This window comes from Oryctolagus cuniculus, chromosome 2 (genome assembly GCF_964237555.1).
Source record: "Oryctolagus cuniculus chromosome 2, mOryCun1.1, whole genome shotgun sequence".
Taxonomy (NCBI): domain Eukaryota; kingdom Metazoa; phylum Chordata; class Mammalia; order Lagomorpha; family Leporidae; genus Oryctolagus; species Oryctolagus cuniculus.
Window position 1 is genome coordinate 177528199 of NC_091433.1, and position 18355 is coordinate 177546553.

General features: G+C 61.7%; 1 protein-coding gene and 1 long non-coding RNA gene across 8 annotated transcripts in view; one reads left to right on the forward strand and one right to left on the reverse strand.

Annotated features, from left to right (window-relative positions):
• EFR3B (EFR3 homolog B) overlaps positions 1 to 18355 on the reverse strand; it is a 135126-nt gene that overhangs the window by 10614 nt on the left and 106157 nt on the right. For 5 of the 7 annotated variants that reach the window (XM_051840808.2, XM_051840804.2, XM_070069348.1 and 2 more), the window contains 12 exons: positions 12749 to 12870; positions 10530 to 10679; positions 9444 to 9578; positions 8739 to 8817; positions 8326 to 8461; positions 8077 to 8238; positions 7187 to 7298; positions 6874 to 6925; positions 4545 to 4717; positions 2713 to 2788; positions 2153 to 2314; positions 612 to 743 (listed from right to left, as the gene is read on the reverse strand). In XM_051840808.2, coding sequence (XP_051696768.1) covers positions 612 to 743; positions 2153 to 2314; positions 2713 to 2788; positions 4545 to 4717; positions 6874 to 6925; positions 7187 to 7298; positions 8077 to 8238; positions 8326 to 8461; positions 8739 to 8817; positions 9444 to 9578; positions 10530 to 10679; positions 12749 to 12870 — 1491 coding nt within the window. The remainder of the gene's footprint in view (positions 1 to 611; positions 744 to 2152; positions 2315 to 2712; positions 2789 to 4544; positions 4718 to 6873; positions 6926 to 7186; positions 7299 to 8076; positions 8239 to 8325; positions 8462 to 8738; positions 8818 to 9443; positions 9579 to 10529; positions 10680 to 12748; positions 12871 to 18355) is intronic. The other 2 variants (XM_051840799.2, XM_051840794.2) reach the window with 2 other exon arrangements.
• LOC138848661 (uncharacterized) lies at positions 12867 to 18313 on the forward strand. Its single transcript, XR_011386744.1, has 3 exons — positions 12867 to 14901; positions 15153 to 17031; positions 18120 to 18313. It is a non-coding gene; the product is annotated as an uncharacterized lncRNA (long non-coding RNA).

Genomic DNA, 18355 nt, shown 5'->3' on the forward strand with positions numbered 1-18355 from the left:
ACGATGGACCGCGAGGGCTCTCTGGTCCGGTCACCCTGCTGCTGCCGCGTGTTTCTGAGTGCCACGTGGTGCTCCAGGGCAGGCAAACACGGGCAAGGCACAGTCTCCTCCCACACTGAGCATCTCTCTAGGCTGACGGGAGTCAAGTCTTTTCTTCTTAAAGGGAAATGTGCAGTACCTGGTGATCACGGGACAGCCCCTCCCAGGACTTCCTACTCCTCTCTCACTGTAACTCGTCCCCGCGGACCAGCCGCTCCCACCCCCCTCCCCACGGCCTCTGGTAACCCCACGCCACGCTCAACTCCCACGAGATCCACTTGTTGAGCTTCCACATGGGAGTGAGATGGCAAAGCTCTAAGAGGCTTCAGCCCACTTAATCTGCGGGTGTCAGTGCATGTCGCGGGCAGGCTAAGATGGAGGGGCGGGAGGCAGGCGGGGACGGGTCCTCCCTGTGCCCCCCCAGCCCGCCCCGTCCCGTCGCTCAGGGAGGGAAACGCTGTCACATGCAGCTCCTGCAGACAGTGCCGAGTCCAAGCCCCAGCACGAATGCGGCTCAGGGAAGGCTGCCCCTGGACCCCGCCAGGGCGGCCCCGGGCCCTCCGGGAACACACCTCGTGGATGTGCTGGCAGAAGGCAGGCACGGTGGTGAGCTGGCTCAGCAGGTTCAGGTAGGCGGCGCCCAGGGCGTACAGGGCACAGCGGTTGTGCACCGGCAGGTTCTCCTCGTTGACCTGGGCCACGTCCTGCGGCGGCACAGACGGCCCCGGGGTTTTTAATCAACCACTACACACGTGCCCCGGCCCCGCCCGACCCCTCCCCAGTCTGCTTTAGAGGTGGCTCACTTCCCCAGACCGAGCCTTTCTGAGCCTCTGCCACAGAGCTTCCTTCCAAAGCTCGTCCTCACTAAAGCGGTAGGACCCAGGAGCCAGGAGGCCCTTAGATACTTGGGGCTCCCTACTCTGCAGTTTCAGCGTTAGTGACCCCGACTGTACCAACCCCCTGTGAGGGTGCTGGCTCCTTCACCATTGTGGGTTTGCATGTTATGTTGGGAAACCCGTGTGAGTTCCTAGGGGACTGGGATACAGGGGAGTTCCCAATTCTGGCTCTTGAGCCCTGCACAATTTAGCACTAATCAAGGGGGGGGGGGGGCTAAGCCGCTCCGTCACTGAATCCCCAGGCTTCCGTGACTCAGGAATATGGTGCCTCCCTGGCTTTAGACCCTGAGACCCCAGCCTGCGGGGCCTGAGGGTCCACCCTGAACCCCAGAACCCTGGGAATATACTCCCACCCAGGCAGACCCTGAAAGTGCCATACGTGCTATAAACCACGGAGGAGGCTTGCTAAACACTGCAGGTCTGCAGGCTGGGGAGACGCCAAGCTAGGAGTTGGGGGGACAGTAACTTCCGGAGCACAGCCGAGGCTGGGGACCAGAGGATCCCCACCCCAGTCTGTTCTGGAATCACTCAGGGCTTACGAGCACCTCTTTTGGGGGGTGAATCCTTGAAGTCTCGCTCAGACCCTGCCAAAAGAACTTGGAATACTGGGACTAAGAGGTGTGCTGGGGCCAGCGCTGTGGTGCAGCAGGTAAAGCCACCACCTGTGACGCCTGCATTGCACATGGGCGCCGACTGGAGTCTTGGCTGCTCCACTTTTGATCCAGCTCCCTGCTAATGTGTCTGGGAAAGTAGTGGAGGATGGACCAAGTGCTTGGGATCCTGCGTCCATGTGGGAGACCTGGAAGAAGCCCCTGGCTCTGGCTTTGGTCTGGCCCAGCTCTGGCCATTGCAGCCATCTGGGGAGTGAACCAGCAGATGGAAGACGTGTCTCTCTCTCTCTCTCTCTCTCTCTCTCTCTCTCTCTCTCTCTAACTCTGTCTTTCAAACTAACTAAAACAAATCTTTAAAAACAAGGGGTATTGCCTGAATGACCCTCTTCCCTGGGTCCCCTCAGCTTGAGGACGGACCAAAGCCATGAATTCAGCATTCTTCGGGGTTCCCCAAACAGGACCTTGGTCTGGGGTTTCATGGAACAATGGCCAACCGCGAGTGCAATGTTCCTGGGGTCCCAAACAACGGTCCAGCAGTTGCTGCTCAGCAGTGTCATCAGTGCTTGGCCAAGACAGGGCCGGTGCCCGCTCCCCACTGGGCCCCACCTGCACAGCCAGCACCAGGCGGATGAGGTCCACCACCACCTCCTCGTTGGCCAGCTCGATGCTGAGCAGCGCCAGGAGCCCGTAGAGCGCCTCGTAGTGCCTCTGAAGGTTGCTCTCCTCCTTGCAGCTCAGGTAGATGTGTCTGTAGAGCTGCTGCGAGTGCTGGGGTCCGGGAGGACAGGTGCCAGGTGCAGTGGGGGGGTGGGGGTGGAATGAGAGGCCAGGGGGAGAGGGAGGAAGACCCGTCTGGATGGGGCAGGGCGGCCGTGCGTACCCACAACACTCTCAGGGAGAGGACACAGGCAGCAGTGGTGTTTAGGGGCCCACGAGACCAGCACCAAAACCTGCCACCTGAATGTAGCCACAGGGGCACAGCACGGCCAGCGGCCCTGGCCTGGCTCACCAGGGGCGTTCCTGGATCCCGCCTCACGGATGAGTCTCAGTCACCCTGGGCTTGGCCCCCTGGAGGGAGCAGGCCGGCTCTAGGGGCAGCGGGAAGGTTGGGGTCCACAGGCCAGGCCCCCTGGGGTCTGCCGTGACCGGAAGGCCGGCCTGCTTACCTTCTTCATGAAGACCGTGTCCTGTCGGGAGCACTTGTCCACCTTGAGCTTCAGGACGGAGATGTCGCTGAGGGTACTGGGAGGGGCGCAAAGGACCTCCTTAGCCCCCGGCGTGAAGCCAGCCCGAGCTCGCAGGGAGTCACAGGCACTGTCTACTAGTTGGCAATGGAGTCTCCCAGCCCTGGTTCTTAGCCAAACTCCATCTTCTTCCAAGTTCTCAAGTCCTTTTCTCTAAAATCTTGAACCCGTTATTCCCTTCTTGCCCCAAATCTTAGTCTCCACTGATTACCCGGCACCTCCATCCACGCCCCCGATTACCTGGCACCCCCATCTATGCCCCCCTGATTACCCAGCACCCCCATCCATGCCCCTGATTACCCGGCACCTCCATCCGTGCCCCCCTGATTACCTGGCACCTCCATCCGCGCCCCTGATTACCCGGCACCTCCATCCATGTCCCCCTGATTACCCAGCACCCCCATCCGTGCCCCTGATTACCCGGCACCTCCATCCGCACCCCTGATTACCCAGCACCCCCATCCGTGCCCCCGATTACCCAGCACCTCCATCCATGCCCCTGATTACCCAGCACCCCCATCCGCGCCCCCGATTACCCGGCACCTCCATCCATGTCCCCCTGATTACCCGTCACCTCCATCCATGTCCCCCTGATTACCCAGCACCTCCATCTATGCCCCCCTGATTACCCAGCACCTCCATCCGTGCCCCCCTGATTACCTGGCACCTCCATCCGCGCCCCTGATTACCCGGCACCCCCATCCATGTCCCCCTGATTACCCAGCACCTCCATCCACGCCCCTGATTACCCAGCACCCCCATCCGTGCCCCTGATTACCCAGCACCCCCATCCGTGCCCCTGATTACCCAGCACCTCCATCCGTGCCCCTGATTACCCGGCACCTCCATCTGCACCCCCGATTACCCGGCACCTCCATCCGTGCCCCTGATTACCCGGCACCTCCATCCATGTCCCCCTGATTACCCAGCACCCCCATCCGTGCCCCTGATTACCCAGCACCTCCATCCATGCCCCCGATTACCCGGCACCTCCATCCGTGCCCCCCGATTACCCGGCACCTCCATCCACGCCCCCCGATTACCTGGCACCTCCATCTGCACCCCCGATTACCCGGCACCTCCATCCGTGCCCCTGATTACCCGGCACCTCCATCCGCGCCCCACCTGATTACCCGGCACTTCCATCCACGCCCCACCTGATTACCCGGCACCTCCATCCGCGCCCCACCTGATTACCCGGCACCTCCATCCACGCCCCCCGATTACCCGGCACCTCCATCCGCGCCCCACCTGATTACCCGGCACCTCCATCCGTGCCCCACCTGATTACCCGGCACCTCCATCCACGCCCCCCGATTACCCGGCACCCCCATCCGCGCCCCCGATTACCCAGCACCTCCATCTGCACCCCCAATTACCCAGCACCTCCATCCGCACCCCACCTGATTACCCGGCACCCCCATCCGCGCCCCCGATTACCCAGCACCTCCATCTGCACCCCCGATTACCCAGCACCTCCATCCGCACCCCACCTGATTACCCGGCACCCCCATCCGCGCCCCCGATTACCCGGCACCCCCATCCGCGCCCCACCTGAACACCCCTTTAACGCCTGCTCTTTATCACCTGAGTCTCGAGTCCTCCCTCTGCTCCCCCAAGGCACGAGTGCCCCGGGGTCCCTCCTGCCCTTGCAGGACCCCAGGTTCAAGGCCGGTGATCAGCCTTGCGCTGGGGCTGCACTGGGCTCTTGCCTGGCCCGGTGGGGAGCCGTCAGCCCCCGCACACGTGTTCACCTGATGGTGGAGAACTTGTGGCGGTTGCCATGACGATCGATGAAGCTGATGAGAATCTCCAGCACGAAGAGCCGGATTTCGGCGTCCTCCATGAGGGCGGTGGAGAGCAGGCGGTCGAGGAAGTTGCTGGGGAGGGCCGACATCATGTTGCTGCACTGGAAGCCCGTGGACACCTGCACGGGGGCCCGGGACACGCGTGCTCAGGGACACCGGCCCGCCAGGGGCCGAGGGGAGAGGAGCGGCAGCCGGCAGAATGTGGGTCCGTTCTCTCCGGACTGCTCCCACTGCAGCTTCTCCCCCACTCCCGACCCCGCCTCCCAGCCCCTGGACGCCACGGGGAGCCTCCGGGACACCCCGGTATCACCTGCTCAGCTCAGCAGACGAGTAGGCGGGTGGGGACGGGGTGCAGGGGCGTGAAGGCGTTAAGAGCGAGCGTGGACGAGCGCTAGAGAGGAGCGGGACTCAGGGAACGCCCGAAGCGCAGGCCAGCGGCCAGGGCACTGGGCCTCCCCGGGGGCAGGGGCGTTCATAAAGGGCCGGGCGGCAGTGGGACTTGCGGTCGGCCTGAGGAACCAGGACCCATCCGTACAGCGACGCCCGAGGAGCACGGCCGGCCAGTGGTGAGTCGGCTCCTTCCCGCCCGTGCCAACCGGGACTTCTGATTAAAGCCGGTGGGCACCGTGTCGCCATGTCCTGGACAAGTTGTCTCCCTATCCGAAATGCTTGGGCCCAGAAGTGTTTCAGATTTTGGATTTTTTCCCCGGATTTTGGAATTCTTGCATATAAATAATGGGATATCTTAGGGATCAGACTCAAAATTAAACAAGAAATCCACTTAGATTTTATGACTACTATAGACACAGCCTGAAGTTACTTTTATGCAAGATTTGAAATACTTTTGTGCGTGAACAAAAGCTTCGTGGTGTGGATCTGAATGCTCAGCCCGTGCGACGTCACAGCGGCCAAGGGCAGCAGCAGTGCGTGTCTCCTAGGCCCACGCTGCAAACGGCGCCACGGAAGCCTGAGAGGCTCCCGAGGATCTGGGCGGGAGGCATCAGCAGCCAATGTCAGGGGCAGGTGCTGCGGTGCAGCGGGCTCAGCCCCCGCCTGCACTGCTGGCATTCCCTATCGGAGCACCAGTCCAAGTCTGGTCGCTCCACGTCCAACGCAGCTTCCTGTCCATGCACTCGGGGAGGCAGCAGCAGATGGCCCAAGTGCTTGGGTCCCTGCCACCCACGGGGAGATCTGGACGGAGTTCCGGGCTCCTGGCTTTGGCCTGGTGCATTTGGGAAGAGAACCAGCAGATGGAAGCTCTCTGCCTCTCTGCTTTTCAAACAAACGCATCTTTGAGTGACGTCAGTGTCCACTGCGGGATTGTGTGAGGGTGTCCCCACAACGGTCCTCTTATAAGGTCGGGCGTGCAAACAGAGGAGGGCAAACTCAGCAGAGACACGGCAGGGAGATGAAGACCAGGGAGGCAGGCGGATATGGGCAGGATGGCCGCGTGAGGGCCTTGTGAACAGTGACGAGGGCGAGCGCTGGACAAGAGGAGGGCCAGGCTGAGCGGGAGGCAGGGTCTGTGCCAGAGGCGGGGGCCGAGTGGTGGCACGGGGTGGGGGTCCAGCGAGGGGAAGGGGGCTAGAACCTGACAGGTCTGAGATCTGCCCAGACAACCACTGGAAACCGAGACCTACTCTGAAACAAGGGGCGGCATGTGGGGGATCATTTCTAGAAAATTCTTCCAGTGGTTGTGCTTACGGTAGGCGGGGGAGTGGAGATAAGGAGTGACTACGGGGAGAACGTAGTTGTGAGACGTCCAGAGTTTAGGCCAGGGCGGGCACCAGAGTCCCTGGGATGCTGGAGGCAACTAGGATTCTGGGTGCTCTCTCAGCCCACTCAGGGCCCCTAGGGACCCACACGTTAGCAAGGTGGTCATGGGACGGGGTTCGAGACACATAGGACGGGAGAGCTGGTGTCTGGGTGACAGCTGGGCAGAGGGGACGGAGCCCGGGGGAGATACCCGGAGGGAAGTGGGGCAGGCACCATCAGAATCCATCTCCAGACACATCATGCTGCAGCAACAAGGCTACCAGTGACCAAGAAGCGGCCTCTGTGCAGTGAGAAACAGGAATGTCTCCAGCTCTGCAGGTGCCTGGCCTCGGTCAGCGACTGGAACACAGGCTGGATTTCAGCACCCTCGTCCTTTGGACTGGGCATATTTGTGCAGTGTGCAACCTGTGCGACTGTATGTGGTGGCCTTCTCCCGGCCCTCGGGAGTGGACTTTGCCACTGCAGAGGCAGAGCGGGTGTGGGGACGGCAGACACTGACCTGCAGGAGGGATTTCAGCAGCATGATCTGTGTCAGCCGGTTCCTGTTCTCCCTGTGGGCCAGAGATGCCGGCTCACCAGGAGAGCCTGCCCCTTCCTCCCCCTCATTCCCGTCTCCAGGGGGCTTTGCTGCCCAAGACAGGGGCTTCCAGACCCAGGCAGATGACCTGGGAACCCAAGGCGGGGCGTGGTTACGGTGGGGCAGCCTGGAAAAGTGTGGGGATCCGAGGATGGGGGGGGCAACTCCCAGAGGGATCAAGGCGCGTGCTGGGAACCTGGGCGGGGAAGCCGGCTGGGAGAGGGGCCAGCCTCACCCGGTCCGCCCGGTCTCCACGGGGTGAGGCAGGGAAGGCAGCGGGACCTTGCTCATGATGAAGAGGATCACCTCGGAGCGCTGGTAGGTGGGCAGCGTGCTGGCGAAGGAGCCTGCGGGCAGGCGGAGGCCGGGGCGTGAGGCGGGGCCTGGGCGCCCACCTGTCCGCCCTGGCAGCGGCCCCGGGTCGGGGGATGCTCATGGTCTCCAGCACCGACCGGGAGGCGGGCACGCTGGGCCCTGGCGGGGTGGGGGCCGGCCCTGCCGGTGCCCAGGGTGGGTGAGGCCTGCAGAAACCCGCATGGCCCCTGGATGTGGCCCTGCCAGCTGCTCTCTCCACGCCGGGGAAGCTCCCTCAGGCCCGCGACCCAGGCCGCGGCGGCCAGGAGCGTTCGTGGGCCTCCCCGCACTCACGGCACGCACAGCCCTCGAAGCTTCTCCCTCCCCTCCTTCCTGGTCCTCAGCCCCCCCCCCCCCAATCTGCCCACCCGCCATGGGGCAGGCCTAACAGGACTGGGGCGGAGGGGAAGTTAGCCTGTCTGAGAAACACAGCCAGACAGTTCCGTGCTGTCACTCAGGCCTGCCCAGCAAGGCCACGCGCACGAGGACTGACTGCATTGCCCCGGTGCTTGCCAGTCCATGCCCACGCCAGGGCCTGCCCGCTGCTCACGCCGGCTTCTTCTGTACTCCCGGGCGCAGGGCCTCGCCCCAGCCAAGGCCCTCGGACCAAGACCCCGCCCTCAACCCAGGGCCCCTCCTCTGCCCTTAGCCCCTCCCCTCCCTGCCAAGGCCCCGCCCCAACCAGGCCCCACCCACATCCCCGCCAGACCACGCCCCCAATCCAGAACCCCGCCCACCTCCTCGCCAGGCCCCGCCCCGGCCCCGCCCCACCTATGGTCTTGATGACGGCCTCCTGGAACCTGCGCTCCTCGTGCTCCTTGATGATCTTGGTGCCGAGGCTCGCGGCCCCGTCGTAGCTGCCGGTCAGGGCGTAGTCGATGCTGAGCCGCAGCTGCCGCAGCAGGGTGTTGAACATCTCCAGCACCGTGGGCCCTGGGCGCCCCGCGGGGAGACCCCCGGTCAGGGCCGCCTCCGGCCGCGCCGCCCCCGGCGCCCCTCCCCGCGCCGGCGGCCCCTTACCCACGGAGCCGGTGGCGGCGATGACGGCGGCCTCGGACAGGACCTCCACGATGCCCGCGCGCACCGTGGCCGCGCTGCGGCTGTTGGCGTCCAGGTGGCTCAGGAGCTGCTGGATAACCAGGTGGGAGTGCTGCGGCTGGGGGGGAGAAGACAGCGACCCCACGTGGCCTCCGAGCCCAGGCGCCCTCGGGCTCCGCCGGGGCCACAGGGCCATTTGGGGGCGCGGCCTGAGCGAGGTGCGGTTGTATTTTATGCGCCTCGGCCTGCGGTGTGCCAGGAATAAAAATAAGCCGGCCCTGTCCTCGGGAGCCTCCGCAGCGCTGGATTCCGCAACAGGGGCTCGGCCCGGGGCTCCCCGGACCCCGGCTTCACACCTTGGTGACCCGGCAAGAGGGCGCCCAGAGCCACCCTACCTGGATGGAGTACATGATGATTTTAAAGCAGCGGACGGCGAACACCTTGGGCTCCCAGAGTGAGTGGTTATCCAGGTGGCTGTGGGGGCGAGAATGGGGCGAATGATCGCGACGTCCAGAGGGAGGGACGTCCCGGAGGCGAGAGGCCCTCGCACGGCTCCCAGATGTGGGAGAAGCAGGACCGAGCCTGGCAAGCAGGTGCTGGGTGCCACTGGCCCCACTGAACGGAGCGAGTCCGCAGGCCGGGAGCTCCCGAGAGCCGAGGTCTGCCACCTCCTCATCTGCCCAGCGTACAAGGGGCTCCCTCCTTCACCCCAGTTCCCGAGACCCGAGGTCAGCCACCCTCCTCATCTGCCCAGCGGTACAAGGGGCTCCCTCCTTCACCTCAAACCGTGTCCCCATTATTTTGATTTGGAACCGCAGATTGAGCCTGGGGTAACAGACGGACTCGCAGGTGTAGCTGAGAGAGGGCAGCAAGAGGGATCCCTGGGGGCGGGGCAGCCCCACAGCTGCCGGGAGGTCAGGGCTGAGGGACAGGTGGAATGGGGCTGCCGTCGGGGGCCTCCCCCAGCCCCTCCCCCTAGGTGGCTCCTGGCCCTGTCTGGTAGCAGGCACCACCGCGGTGGTATCTCGAGTCTGCAGGGAGATGCGTCCAGGGCCCCAGATGGCTGGGGCTGGGGCTGGGGCAGGGGCTGGGGCACTCACATGAGGACGGGCTTGATGGCATTTTTGATGTTGCCGTAGGCAGCCCGGCCCAGCAGCTCCCGGAGGCACCGCTCGGCCAGCTCTGCTGGGTTCTCCTTTTCCTTCTCTGGTGCTTGGAGGGGTGAGGGAGACCGGCTGTGGAAACAGAGCCCCATGGGTAGGGTGGGGGCAACGCTGGGAGCCAGGTTCTGGGCTCTGTCGGGTCTCTGTGCCTTATCCATGCAGTGATGACAACAGGACAGGCAGGAACTGGATGTGGGCTACGCCAGGCAGCCAGGAGGTGCCATGGCCAACAGCAGTGAGTCCTGGCGAGGCAACCTGGAGGGAGTAAGACTGGGAGAAAGGGGCGAGGGTCCTGTTCTGGAGCCCCCTAAGGGGTGGGTGCTCTGAGCACCACGGCCCTGTCGAGGTGCAGAACACAGCATCTCCATGTACCTCGGGCCTCAGAAGGAAAGGGATGGGAAGTGAGGGAGGGAGCAGAGGAGGAAAACAAACGTGGGAGAGAGGAGGGGGCGGGGAAAGGAGTGGCATGGCGGTGGGCTCAGGTGTGGCTCTGGGGCTCAGAGCCGTCAGTGAGCTGCTCTTCCACAAACAGCCACCAGGGGGCACACCCACATCCCCGCCACCTAGGCTCGACACACAGAAAGGGAGACTCCCAGTCTAACTGGCATGGCCCATGAACCTGCCCCTCCAACCCATTTCACAGACCCGCAAAGTGAGGGAGCAGGGACAAGAATGAGTCCTAGGCTTAGGGGCTACAGGATTAAAATGATCATCCCAGTGTGTGCGCAACTCTTTTGAGTGGCTCTGTGGCTGGCCACGCGTGGTTTAAGGGCCTGAAATAGCACTAGGAAGAGAGGGAGTAAGGAAGTTTTGGAGCGAAAGTCCTCCACAGCTGAGCCATGAGAGGCCTCTCTGCAAATCTCCTCGGCCTGCCCGCTCCCAGAGACAAAGCTAGCGCCACCCCAGGTCCCCGGGGGAGGGGGGGCAGCACTGTGCCTGTCCTCGCGCCCCAACACGGTGATGGGGCCCCCCACCTTGCTGCTGGGTGTCACCGCCTGGGGGGCTGCCTCGGGGTGAGCTCACCTCTCTGCCTCCTCCACGTGCTGCAGGTTGAAAAGCAGCGATGGGACGATCTTGTCCATGTGCTGGGGGTCCCAGATGTTGGCCTGCAGCTCGTCATTCACCGTCTTCCTCACCACGCCTTGTAGCCCCTTGATGCCTGACATCCGGATTCTGCGGGGAAAACGGTGACACGGGGCCCTGCCGTCCTCAAGCCTGGGCAAGGAGAGTGGCGGCGCCCAGGGGCCGGGGGGGGGGGCACCTGCTGCCCTTCACGCGACCTGACCGGCCGGCCGCCTGCTGCGTGGTGGACGTGGGGTGGGCCTGGGAAGCCATGTCTTCCAGCTCGCCTTCGAGTCCTCTAGACTGCTCTTGCCCTGCCACCGCCATCTTTAGGGCTCGGCTCGTTCCTTCTAGCTCAGGCTAAGAGGTAGGCGCTTGAGGTGCTGCCAAGAACTCACGAGGCAGAACCCAGGGCCACGAGCAGCTCTGGGAGCCAGAGGCGGCGGCCCTGGAGGGAGAGGCAGAGGGCCTCCTGGGCATCAGGGGGTTTGGCTGGGGGAATCCAGGAGCTCCCTCCCCCGCCCCCCATCTCTGACACAGACAGCGCAGTGCAGGGTGGGAGCCCTCGGTACCGGCCGGTCATGTCAGCCTGGAGCTCCCTTTTCCTGATTATGGAACGACCTACGCTCAGCCTAGGGCAGGCCAGGGCAGAGCAGACCCACGCCTCCCACCCCTGAAGGAGAACCTTGCTGGCAGTCGGTGCCTAAGACGTCCCAGAGCTAAGCGCCTGCCGCACGCTGCCTTTGTGTTGGCATTTTCACGTTACTGCTCGGTTAGAAGCATTTCACTGTATCACGAGCTCTTCATAAACAGGCTGAACTGCTGCACGATAGGCATCGTCAGAACCTTCTCGACCAGCCCCCCGTCGGGCCGCTCAGCTTGCTTTGCTGCCGTACTGAACTATCCTCTGCAGTGGGCATGACTGTATAAATGCTTTTACCACGTTCCAAGTTGAATCACGGAGTCGGAAGCTGAGAAACAAGACTCCCACCATCCCCAAATGCCTGCCGCAGCCACGTGCGCAGCCACAGGCCAAAGGCCGCCACGGTCCCTGCGGCAGCGAGCAGCCCTGGGTCTCGCTGTCAACCTCTGCTCGCGTTCACGGCGCCGAGACAGCCTCACATCTCGCGGTATTTTGGTTCACACCCATTGCTAGAGTTGGGCTGTTTTTCCGAACGTTCAGTTGCTGTATTCTTTTTTTTTTTTTTTTTTTTAATTTATTTGACAGGTAGAGATATAGATAGTGAGAGAGACAGACAGAAAGGTCCTCCTTCCGTTGGTTCACTCCACAAATGGCCGCTACGGCCGGAGCTACACCGATCCGAAGCCAGGAGCCAGATGCTTCCTCCTGGTTTCCCATGCGGGTGCAGGGCCCAAGCACTTGGGCCATCCTCCACTGCACTCCTGGGCCACAGCAGAGAGCTGGACTGGAAGAGGAGTGAGCGGGACTAGAACCTGGCGCCCATACGGGATGCTGGTGCTGCAGGTGGAGGATTAACCAAGTGAGCCATGGCGCCAGCCAGTTGCTCTATTTTCAACTTGGGTTTTCAGTGGGGCTTACAGGCTGCTTCCCTAGGCCTCACCACCCTCATCCCTGGAGGGTGGCAGGAGCTGGACAGCACCGGATCTCCTGGGTCCAGATGCAGGAGGGTGGCTGGCCATGAGCCATGAGCCACGCAGGTCCATGGAGGGGGCGCAGAACGTGCAAAAGCCCTGAGGCAGGAGCCCCTGGTGTGCTGGAGGCCTGTGTGACTCCAGAGGAACGAGCAAGCGGGGAGAAATGAGCTGAGGGAGCAGTGGGGGCCGGCCAGTGTGAGGACTTCAGCTCTTGGTTGGTGGGCGTCTTTCTGGGTGTGTAAATGCATGGACTTGCTTACAACGTGTGTGTGTATGTGTGTGTGTGTGCGCGCACGCACCCCCCTGGAGCTGCATCTCTGTGCTGTCACTGACTCTCAAATTGGGCTCAAAGGACTGTTCTCCTTCACCTAGCCCCACGTTCTGGCCCTTAGAAACCACGCACTGGGGGCGCACAGCTGCCCACCTGCGCCCAGCCAGGTGTCTTTCCACCCGGCATAGGCAGCCCCGAGCTAGAAGCTCCCTTAGGGCACGCGCAGCTTCTGCAGGGAGCTGCGCAGGCCCCCACCCCCACCTTCCACCCCCCACCCCCCACCCCTGCTCACTTAGTCTTGATTTCCAAGTCATCGTGGCTCGAGTGGCACATTTCACTGAATCGGGACACAAAGAAGTCGTAGCTCCTGTGGTAGGACGGGGTGTCCTCCTCAATGTTGGCAAACTTCACAAACTGTCAGGGAGGAGAGACAGGACATGCGAGAGGTGAGCGCGCCCGAGCGCCCGGGAGCCACGCATCCCGGCCCCCCACTCCGGTCGTGCCTCAGAGCACCCCGGGACGCTGAGCTTCGCATGCTGCTGGCCCTTCCTGTCTACACCGCGAGGCTGGAAACCAGGCGTTCCCAGGCTCTGGGAGCAGAGGATGGAAGGAGGGGAGGGTGAAGGGGGCTCACTCTTCCCTCCAACGCCGGGCGAAAGCCAAGGGCGAAGCGTACAGCGCCGCCCTAGAACGCATCCTGCGGATACAAGAGCAAAGCCGAAATCCTATTTAAAAATGTAAGTTTTTCAAGTTTGCTACTTTGGTTCGTAAGTCTTATTTTTTAAAGCAAATATCTCTACTTCTTTTTTTTAAAAGATTTATTTATTTATATGAAAGGCAGAGTTACAGAGAGGCAGAGACAGAGAGAGCAAGGTCTTGCATCTGCTGGTTCACCTTCCAAATGGCCACAACTCCCAGGCCACAGCAGGGAACTGGATCAGAAGTGGAGCAGCCAGGACTCGAACCATTGCACACATGGGATGCCGGCACTGCAGGTGGCGGCTTTACCCGCTACGCCACAGCACTGGCCCTGTCTCTTTTTTTATTTCTAAAAGTTTTGTTTATGTACCTATTTGGAAGACAGAGTGACAGAGAGAGAGAGAGATCTTCTATCCCCTGGTTCACTCCTCAGTGGCCAGCAACAGCTTGGGCTGGGCCAAGCTGCAGCCAGGAGCTGGGAGCTCCATCGGGGTCTCCCACATGGATGGCAAGGACACACGTAGAGGAGGCATCATGTGCTGCCCCCAGGTTGCACCTGAGCTGGAAGCAGACAGGGGAGGTAGGTGTTCCACGTGGCATCTTAGCAGGTGCACCAGGACACCGGCCCCTGGAGCAGCATCTGCCTTCTGCCCTCTCGGCTTCATATATGGAGAGAGAGACAGAGAGAAAGGTCTTCCTTTTGCCATTGGTTCACCCTCCAATGGCCGCCGCAGCCAGCGCGCTGCGGCCGGCGCACTGCGCTGATCCAAAGGATGAACCTTCCATCCACTGGTTACTCCTCAAACGGCTGCAACAGCTGGGGCTGGGCCAGGCCAAAGCCAGGAGTTGGGAATTGTATCCAGGTTGAGTCATTCCCCGCTGCCCCTGCAGTACGTGCCGGTAGGAAGCCAGGCCTGGAAGTGGAGCCCGGACTCACGGGATGCCAGAGCCCAAGGCGGCATCTTAACCAGCGCACTGAATGCCTGCTTGGGAATCTAAGAGGCCCCTTCGACGCTATGGTGCAACAGATCGAGCCGCCGCCTTAATACGAGAGGCTGCCATCTCATATTGGAGCACCACGTCCAGTCCCGCCCGCCCCGCTTCTGATCCAGCTCCCTGCCAACGCGCCTGGGAAAGCAGCAGGAGCTGGCCCGAGTGCTTGGATCCCTGCACCCATGTGGGAGACCCGACTGTGTGGGTGCCAGCAGGACATCTAAGGAAAGCACCAGGCTCCCAAGCATCCCCAGGGAGATGCCCCAGCCGGGAGCACTGGCCTGCGGTGTCCTGGGGCAGCTGCTAGCCAGCTCACCCCGACTGCTTCCTGGTCTTCCAGTGGTTGGCACGAGGACGTTCTCCGGACTGGGGCCTCAGAGGGTCTGAAAGAGGTGCTTAGGGGGCCCCTGGTCAGGGGGCCACACCCACTGTGGAAGTCACCTAGGAAACAGGCCAAGCCTGGTTGAGGGGGGGTTGGGACTCACTCCTGGATTAGAAGTGATTTCGGCCTTCGCCACTCTCCTAAGAGGCAGGGGAGTGCTGGAACATGAGCAGGGGTTTGGAGCCACACAGCAAACCTGAACCCAGCTCCTCCACCTGTTGGTAGGGTGATCTGGGGCCAGTGCTTACGCTCCCCGGGCCTCTGGTTGCCTCGTCTGCAAAATGGGAATAATACGAGCCCTTGCCTTGTAGGGTTAGGATGGCTAAAACGCTGTCAGCCCTGCCTGTCGCTGTCAGCCCCGCCTGTCACAGGTAGGAGACACCTCCTCAGCTCCCCCACACCCAGGGCATCTCTAACTTCCTGTCCACACTCTGGGAGTTCCCACTGGGCCCGCCTACCTGAGTGGCCACTTTTTTTTTTTTAATGCATAAGACCACAGGAAGTTTCTGGCTAATTCAGCCCTATCATTGCTAATTCATCTCTCATAAATGACTTATATTAAAATGATAGTTTCCTATTGCATGAGAATGTGGAAGGATAAAGTTGACTTTTTTCCCCCAAGATACAGCGATGATGAGAAAGGTCTCCATAGCAACCAACGGACGATTTTGCACGAATGACATTTCAAAGGCCACGGCACTGCGAGGGCCACCCTTTTGAGATCAAAGTTCCGGCTCTTCATGCACAGCAACGGGTGCCATGCTTGCGGGAGCGGCCACCACTCTGGGCAGGCAGGCAGGAGGCACAGTGGTGTGAAAATGCTGCCCTGGCAGTGTGTGGGGAGGTTTCCAGGGGCCTGGGGCAATAAAGAGAAAGCGAGCCCCCAGTTTGGACATTGCTCAAGCGGCCTGCCCTGGCCTGGGAGAGGAAGCCGAGCTGACCGGCCTCCCTTCAGCACCAGCCGAGTCTCGCCAGATGCAAGTTGGCCTCTCCTTCTTTAACCTGAGTTAAAAACACAGGGCACAGGGGGTCGGCTCCGGCAGCTGAGGACTGCAGGTCCCTTGCGCTGCATGACACCCGGGGAGACATGGAACCGCTTCTTGGCTTCACTAAGACAAATCCTAGCTGGAGCGCACATTGTGCAAACCACACGGTTTTGACTTTAACACTGCCTGCCCCGTTCTCCCCTGCTCTTGTTTGTAGCAGCTCTGTGGAGTGGTTTCCGTTGCTGCCGGCGAAACAGCCTCGATCACACCCCACCACCCTCCTGACCGCCAGCCACGGAGTAGTAATTCCCTGGGCCTGTTGCCCGCTCCTCCAAGCTTCTTTGCAAAACTGGCCGTGGCCTTAAGAACTCCTGGGAAAGTGTGGACCCTGCTGGTCCTGCGCAGCCCCACAGGCTGGCCCCTGAGGCCTACGCTCTGCGCGGAGCTCCTGGCTGGGCTGAGCTGAGCCCCTGACCCGAGCATCTCACCAGCCTTGCAGGTCAGAAGGCCCCCCACTTCATGGACGCCACCGTAGCCGGCTGGCCTCCAGCAGTGCTGCCTGCCAGGCCTGCGTTGGGGTCGAAGGCTCTCTAGTCCACAGAAGGTGCCAGGGACCACGGGGTAGATGCGCTCGCCTGGGGCAGGGAGGAGGGCATGGGGCTTTGGGGACCACACATGGGGACCTCAGAGACTCATAAGGAAACAGCTTCCTGTGGCCGCTGTAGCAAATTGCCCCCATTTACTGGCTTAAAACAACACGGTTCTAAGACGGCTCTGCACTCCTGGGGGCCCAGGGGAGCATCTGGCCCTGGCCTCTCCCAGCGTCCCAACGCCCCCTCTGGCTCTTGGCCCCTCCCTCCACGTGCAGGCTGCAGGCAAAGCAGCTCAATTCTTCCTCTTTGCCCCTCGGCTTCCGTCCGCACCTGCTCCTGGTGATGCCATCAAGCCCACTGCGGAATTCAGGACAATCCGCCCGTCTTAGGATCCTTAGCTGGTCACTCATTGGGCAAAGCCCCCTTGGTCACGTAAGACAGCGCTCTCAGGTCCCAGGGAGCAGCACATGCACACCCCCTGTTGGGGGCAGGGGCGACAGGGCCATGGGCGTCAGGGGCCGTGGAGAAGGGTGCAGTGGGCAGGGAGAGAAGCCAGCGACAGACTGACCATCAGGTCAGAGGCAGGTGTGGAGGGGGGGTGGCTTGCGCGATTTCCACAGACTTCTATCTGCTTTTATGGTGGAGCGAGCTCTGGGCACCACCCTAACCCAAGGTCACAGCCAGCACCCACATAAGGTGGACGCAGAGAGCTGGTCCTGCTGTGAGACGGTGCAGCAGCTGGCGTGGCCCAGGAAGCTCTAAGGACGGAGGTGGCTGCCCGCCTCCAGTCCTCAGACCTCACTTCACTTCGCAGGGAGCACAGGAGACGGGGGAGCAGGGTAAACGACACCACAGGGGAAGCTCCTGACCAACCCAGAATGTGGGGCAGCGTGCCACCCAGCAACTGCCCTGGGCTCTTCAGGTCAATGTCGCGGGGGGCGGGGGGATAGAGCGGGGAGTGGCTGGGACCCTGGGGACAGAGGTCAGAGTCAGGGAGAGCGGGAGGGGCCCCTGGAGACCTCTGGGCACACTCCTGCTTGGATTATTTATTCTAACGGTCTCCGCCTGGATTTGTTAATTTCATCAGGTGACAGACATTTTGTGGTTTTGCAGGAGACTGTAACCTTTTTCCTGTTTAATGTAGTTTGTTTATTTCTACCTTGAAAGAGACTTGAACCTGTGTTTAGAGGCGGTAAGGAGTCAGAGCAAGGGGAAGAGAGAGAAGGTGGGTGCAGGAGGTTCCTGGGGGGCTGGGGATCCCCGGGAGAACAGGGAGGCAGTAAGTGGAGGGAGCCCCCCGTAGCCCCTACTTCCTCCATGGGAGAAGAAGGCAAAGCCATCCCTGAGACAGAAGCAGCAGGTGTGGGAAGGGGTGCAGGCGAGAGGGGGGGTCAAAGAATGAACCGAGGAGCTTCACCAAAGCCCAGCACGCGGCCCCGCCGCTCCCTCCCCGCCCCCGAAACCACTCAGCCTCTGCCTGTCCTAGGGCTCCGCCTCCTCCGGATTAGGGGCTGCACAACGTGTGACCTGCGGGGCTGCCTCCACCCTGGTCCTTGGGACGGCGCTGCTGAGAACAGCTGGGTACCAGTGCCTGCCTGAGTGCTTTCTCTGGGCGTCTCTCGGAGGAACCGCGGGTCAGCCGGTTCTGTATGCTTAGCTTGGTGAGGACTCACCGGGCTAATTCTTGTGAGGGCCGCGCCATCTTACGTTTCCCCCAGCAACGCAGAGGTCCCAGTCTCTGCGCGCTTGTCAGCTCTGTGTGTGTGATAGACACAGAGACTCATCCTAGTGGGCGCACAGGGTGGTCTCCTGATGCTGTGACTGGCATTTCCTTAATAACTAGCGCTGTTCCGCATCTTCTCATGTGCTTGGTGGTCATCGTGCACCTCCTTTGGAGAAACGTCTGTTCAAAGGGCCGGCACTGTGGTACAGCGGCTAATGCCACCGCCTACAGTGCCGGTATCCCCTAAGGCACCGGTTTGAGTCCCGGCTGCTTCACTTCCGATCCAGCTCTCTGCTATGGCCTGGGAAAGCAGAAGATGGTCCAAGTCCTTGGGCGCCTGCGATCGTGTGGAAGACCCGGAAGAAGCTCCTGGCTCCTGGCTTCTGATTGGCACAGCTCCAGCCGTTGCTGCCATCTGGGGAGTGAACCAGCGGATGGAAGACCTCTTTCTCTCTCTCTCTGTGCCTACCTCTCTATAACTCTGCCCTTCAAATAAATAAATAAGTCTTTAAAAAAAAAATGT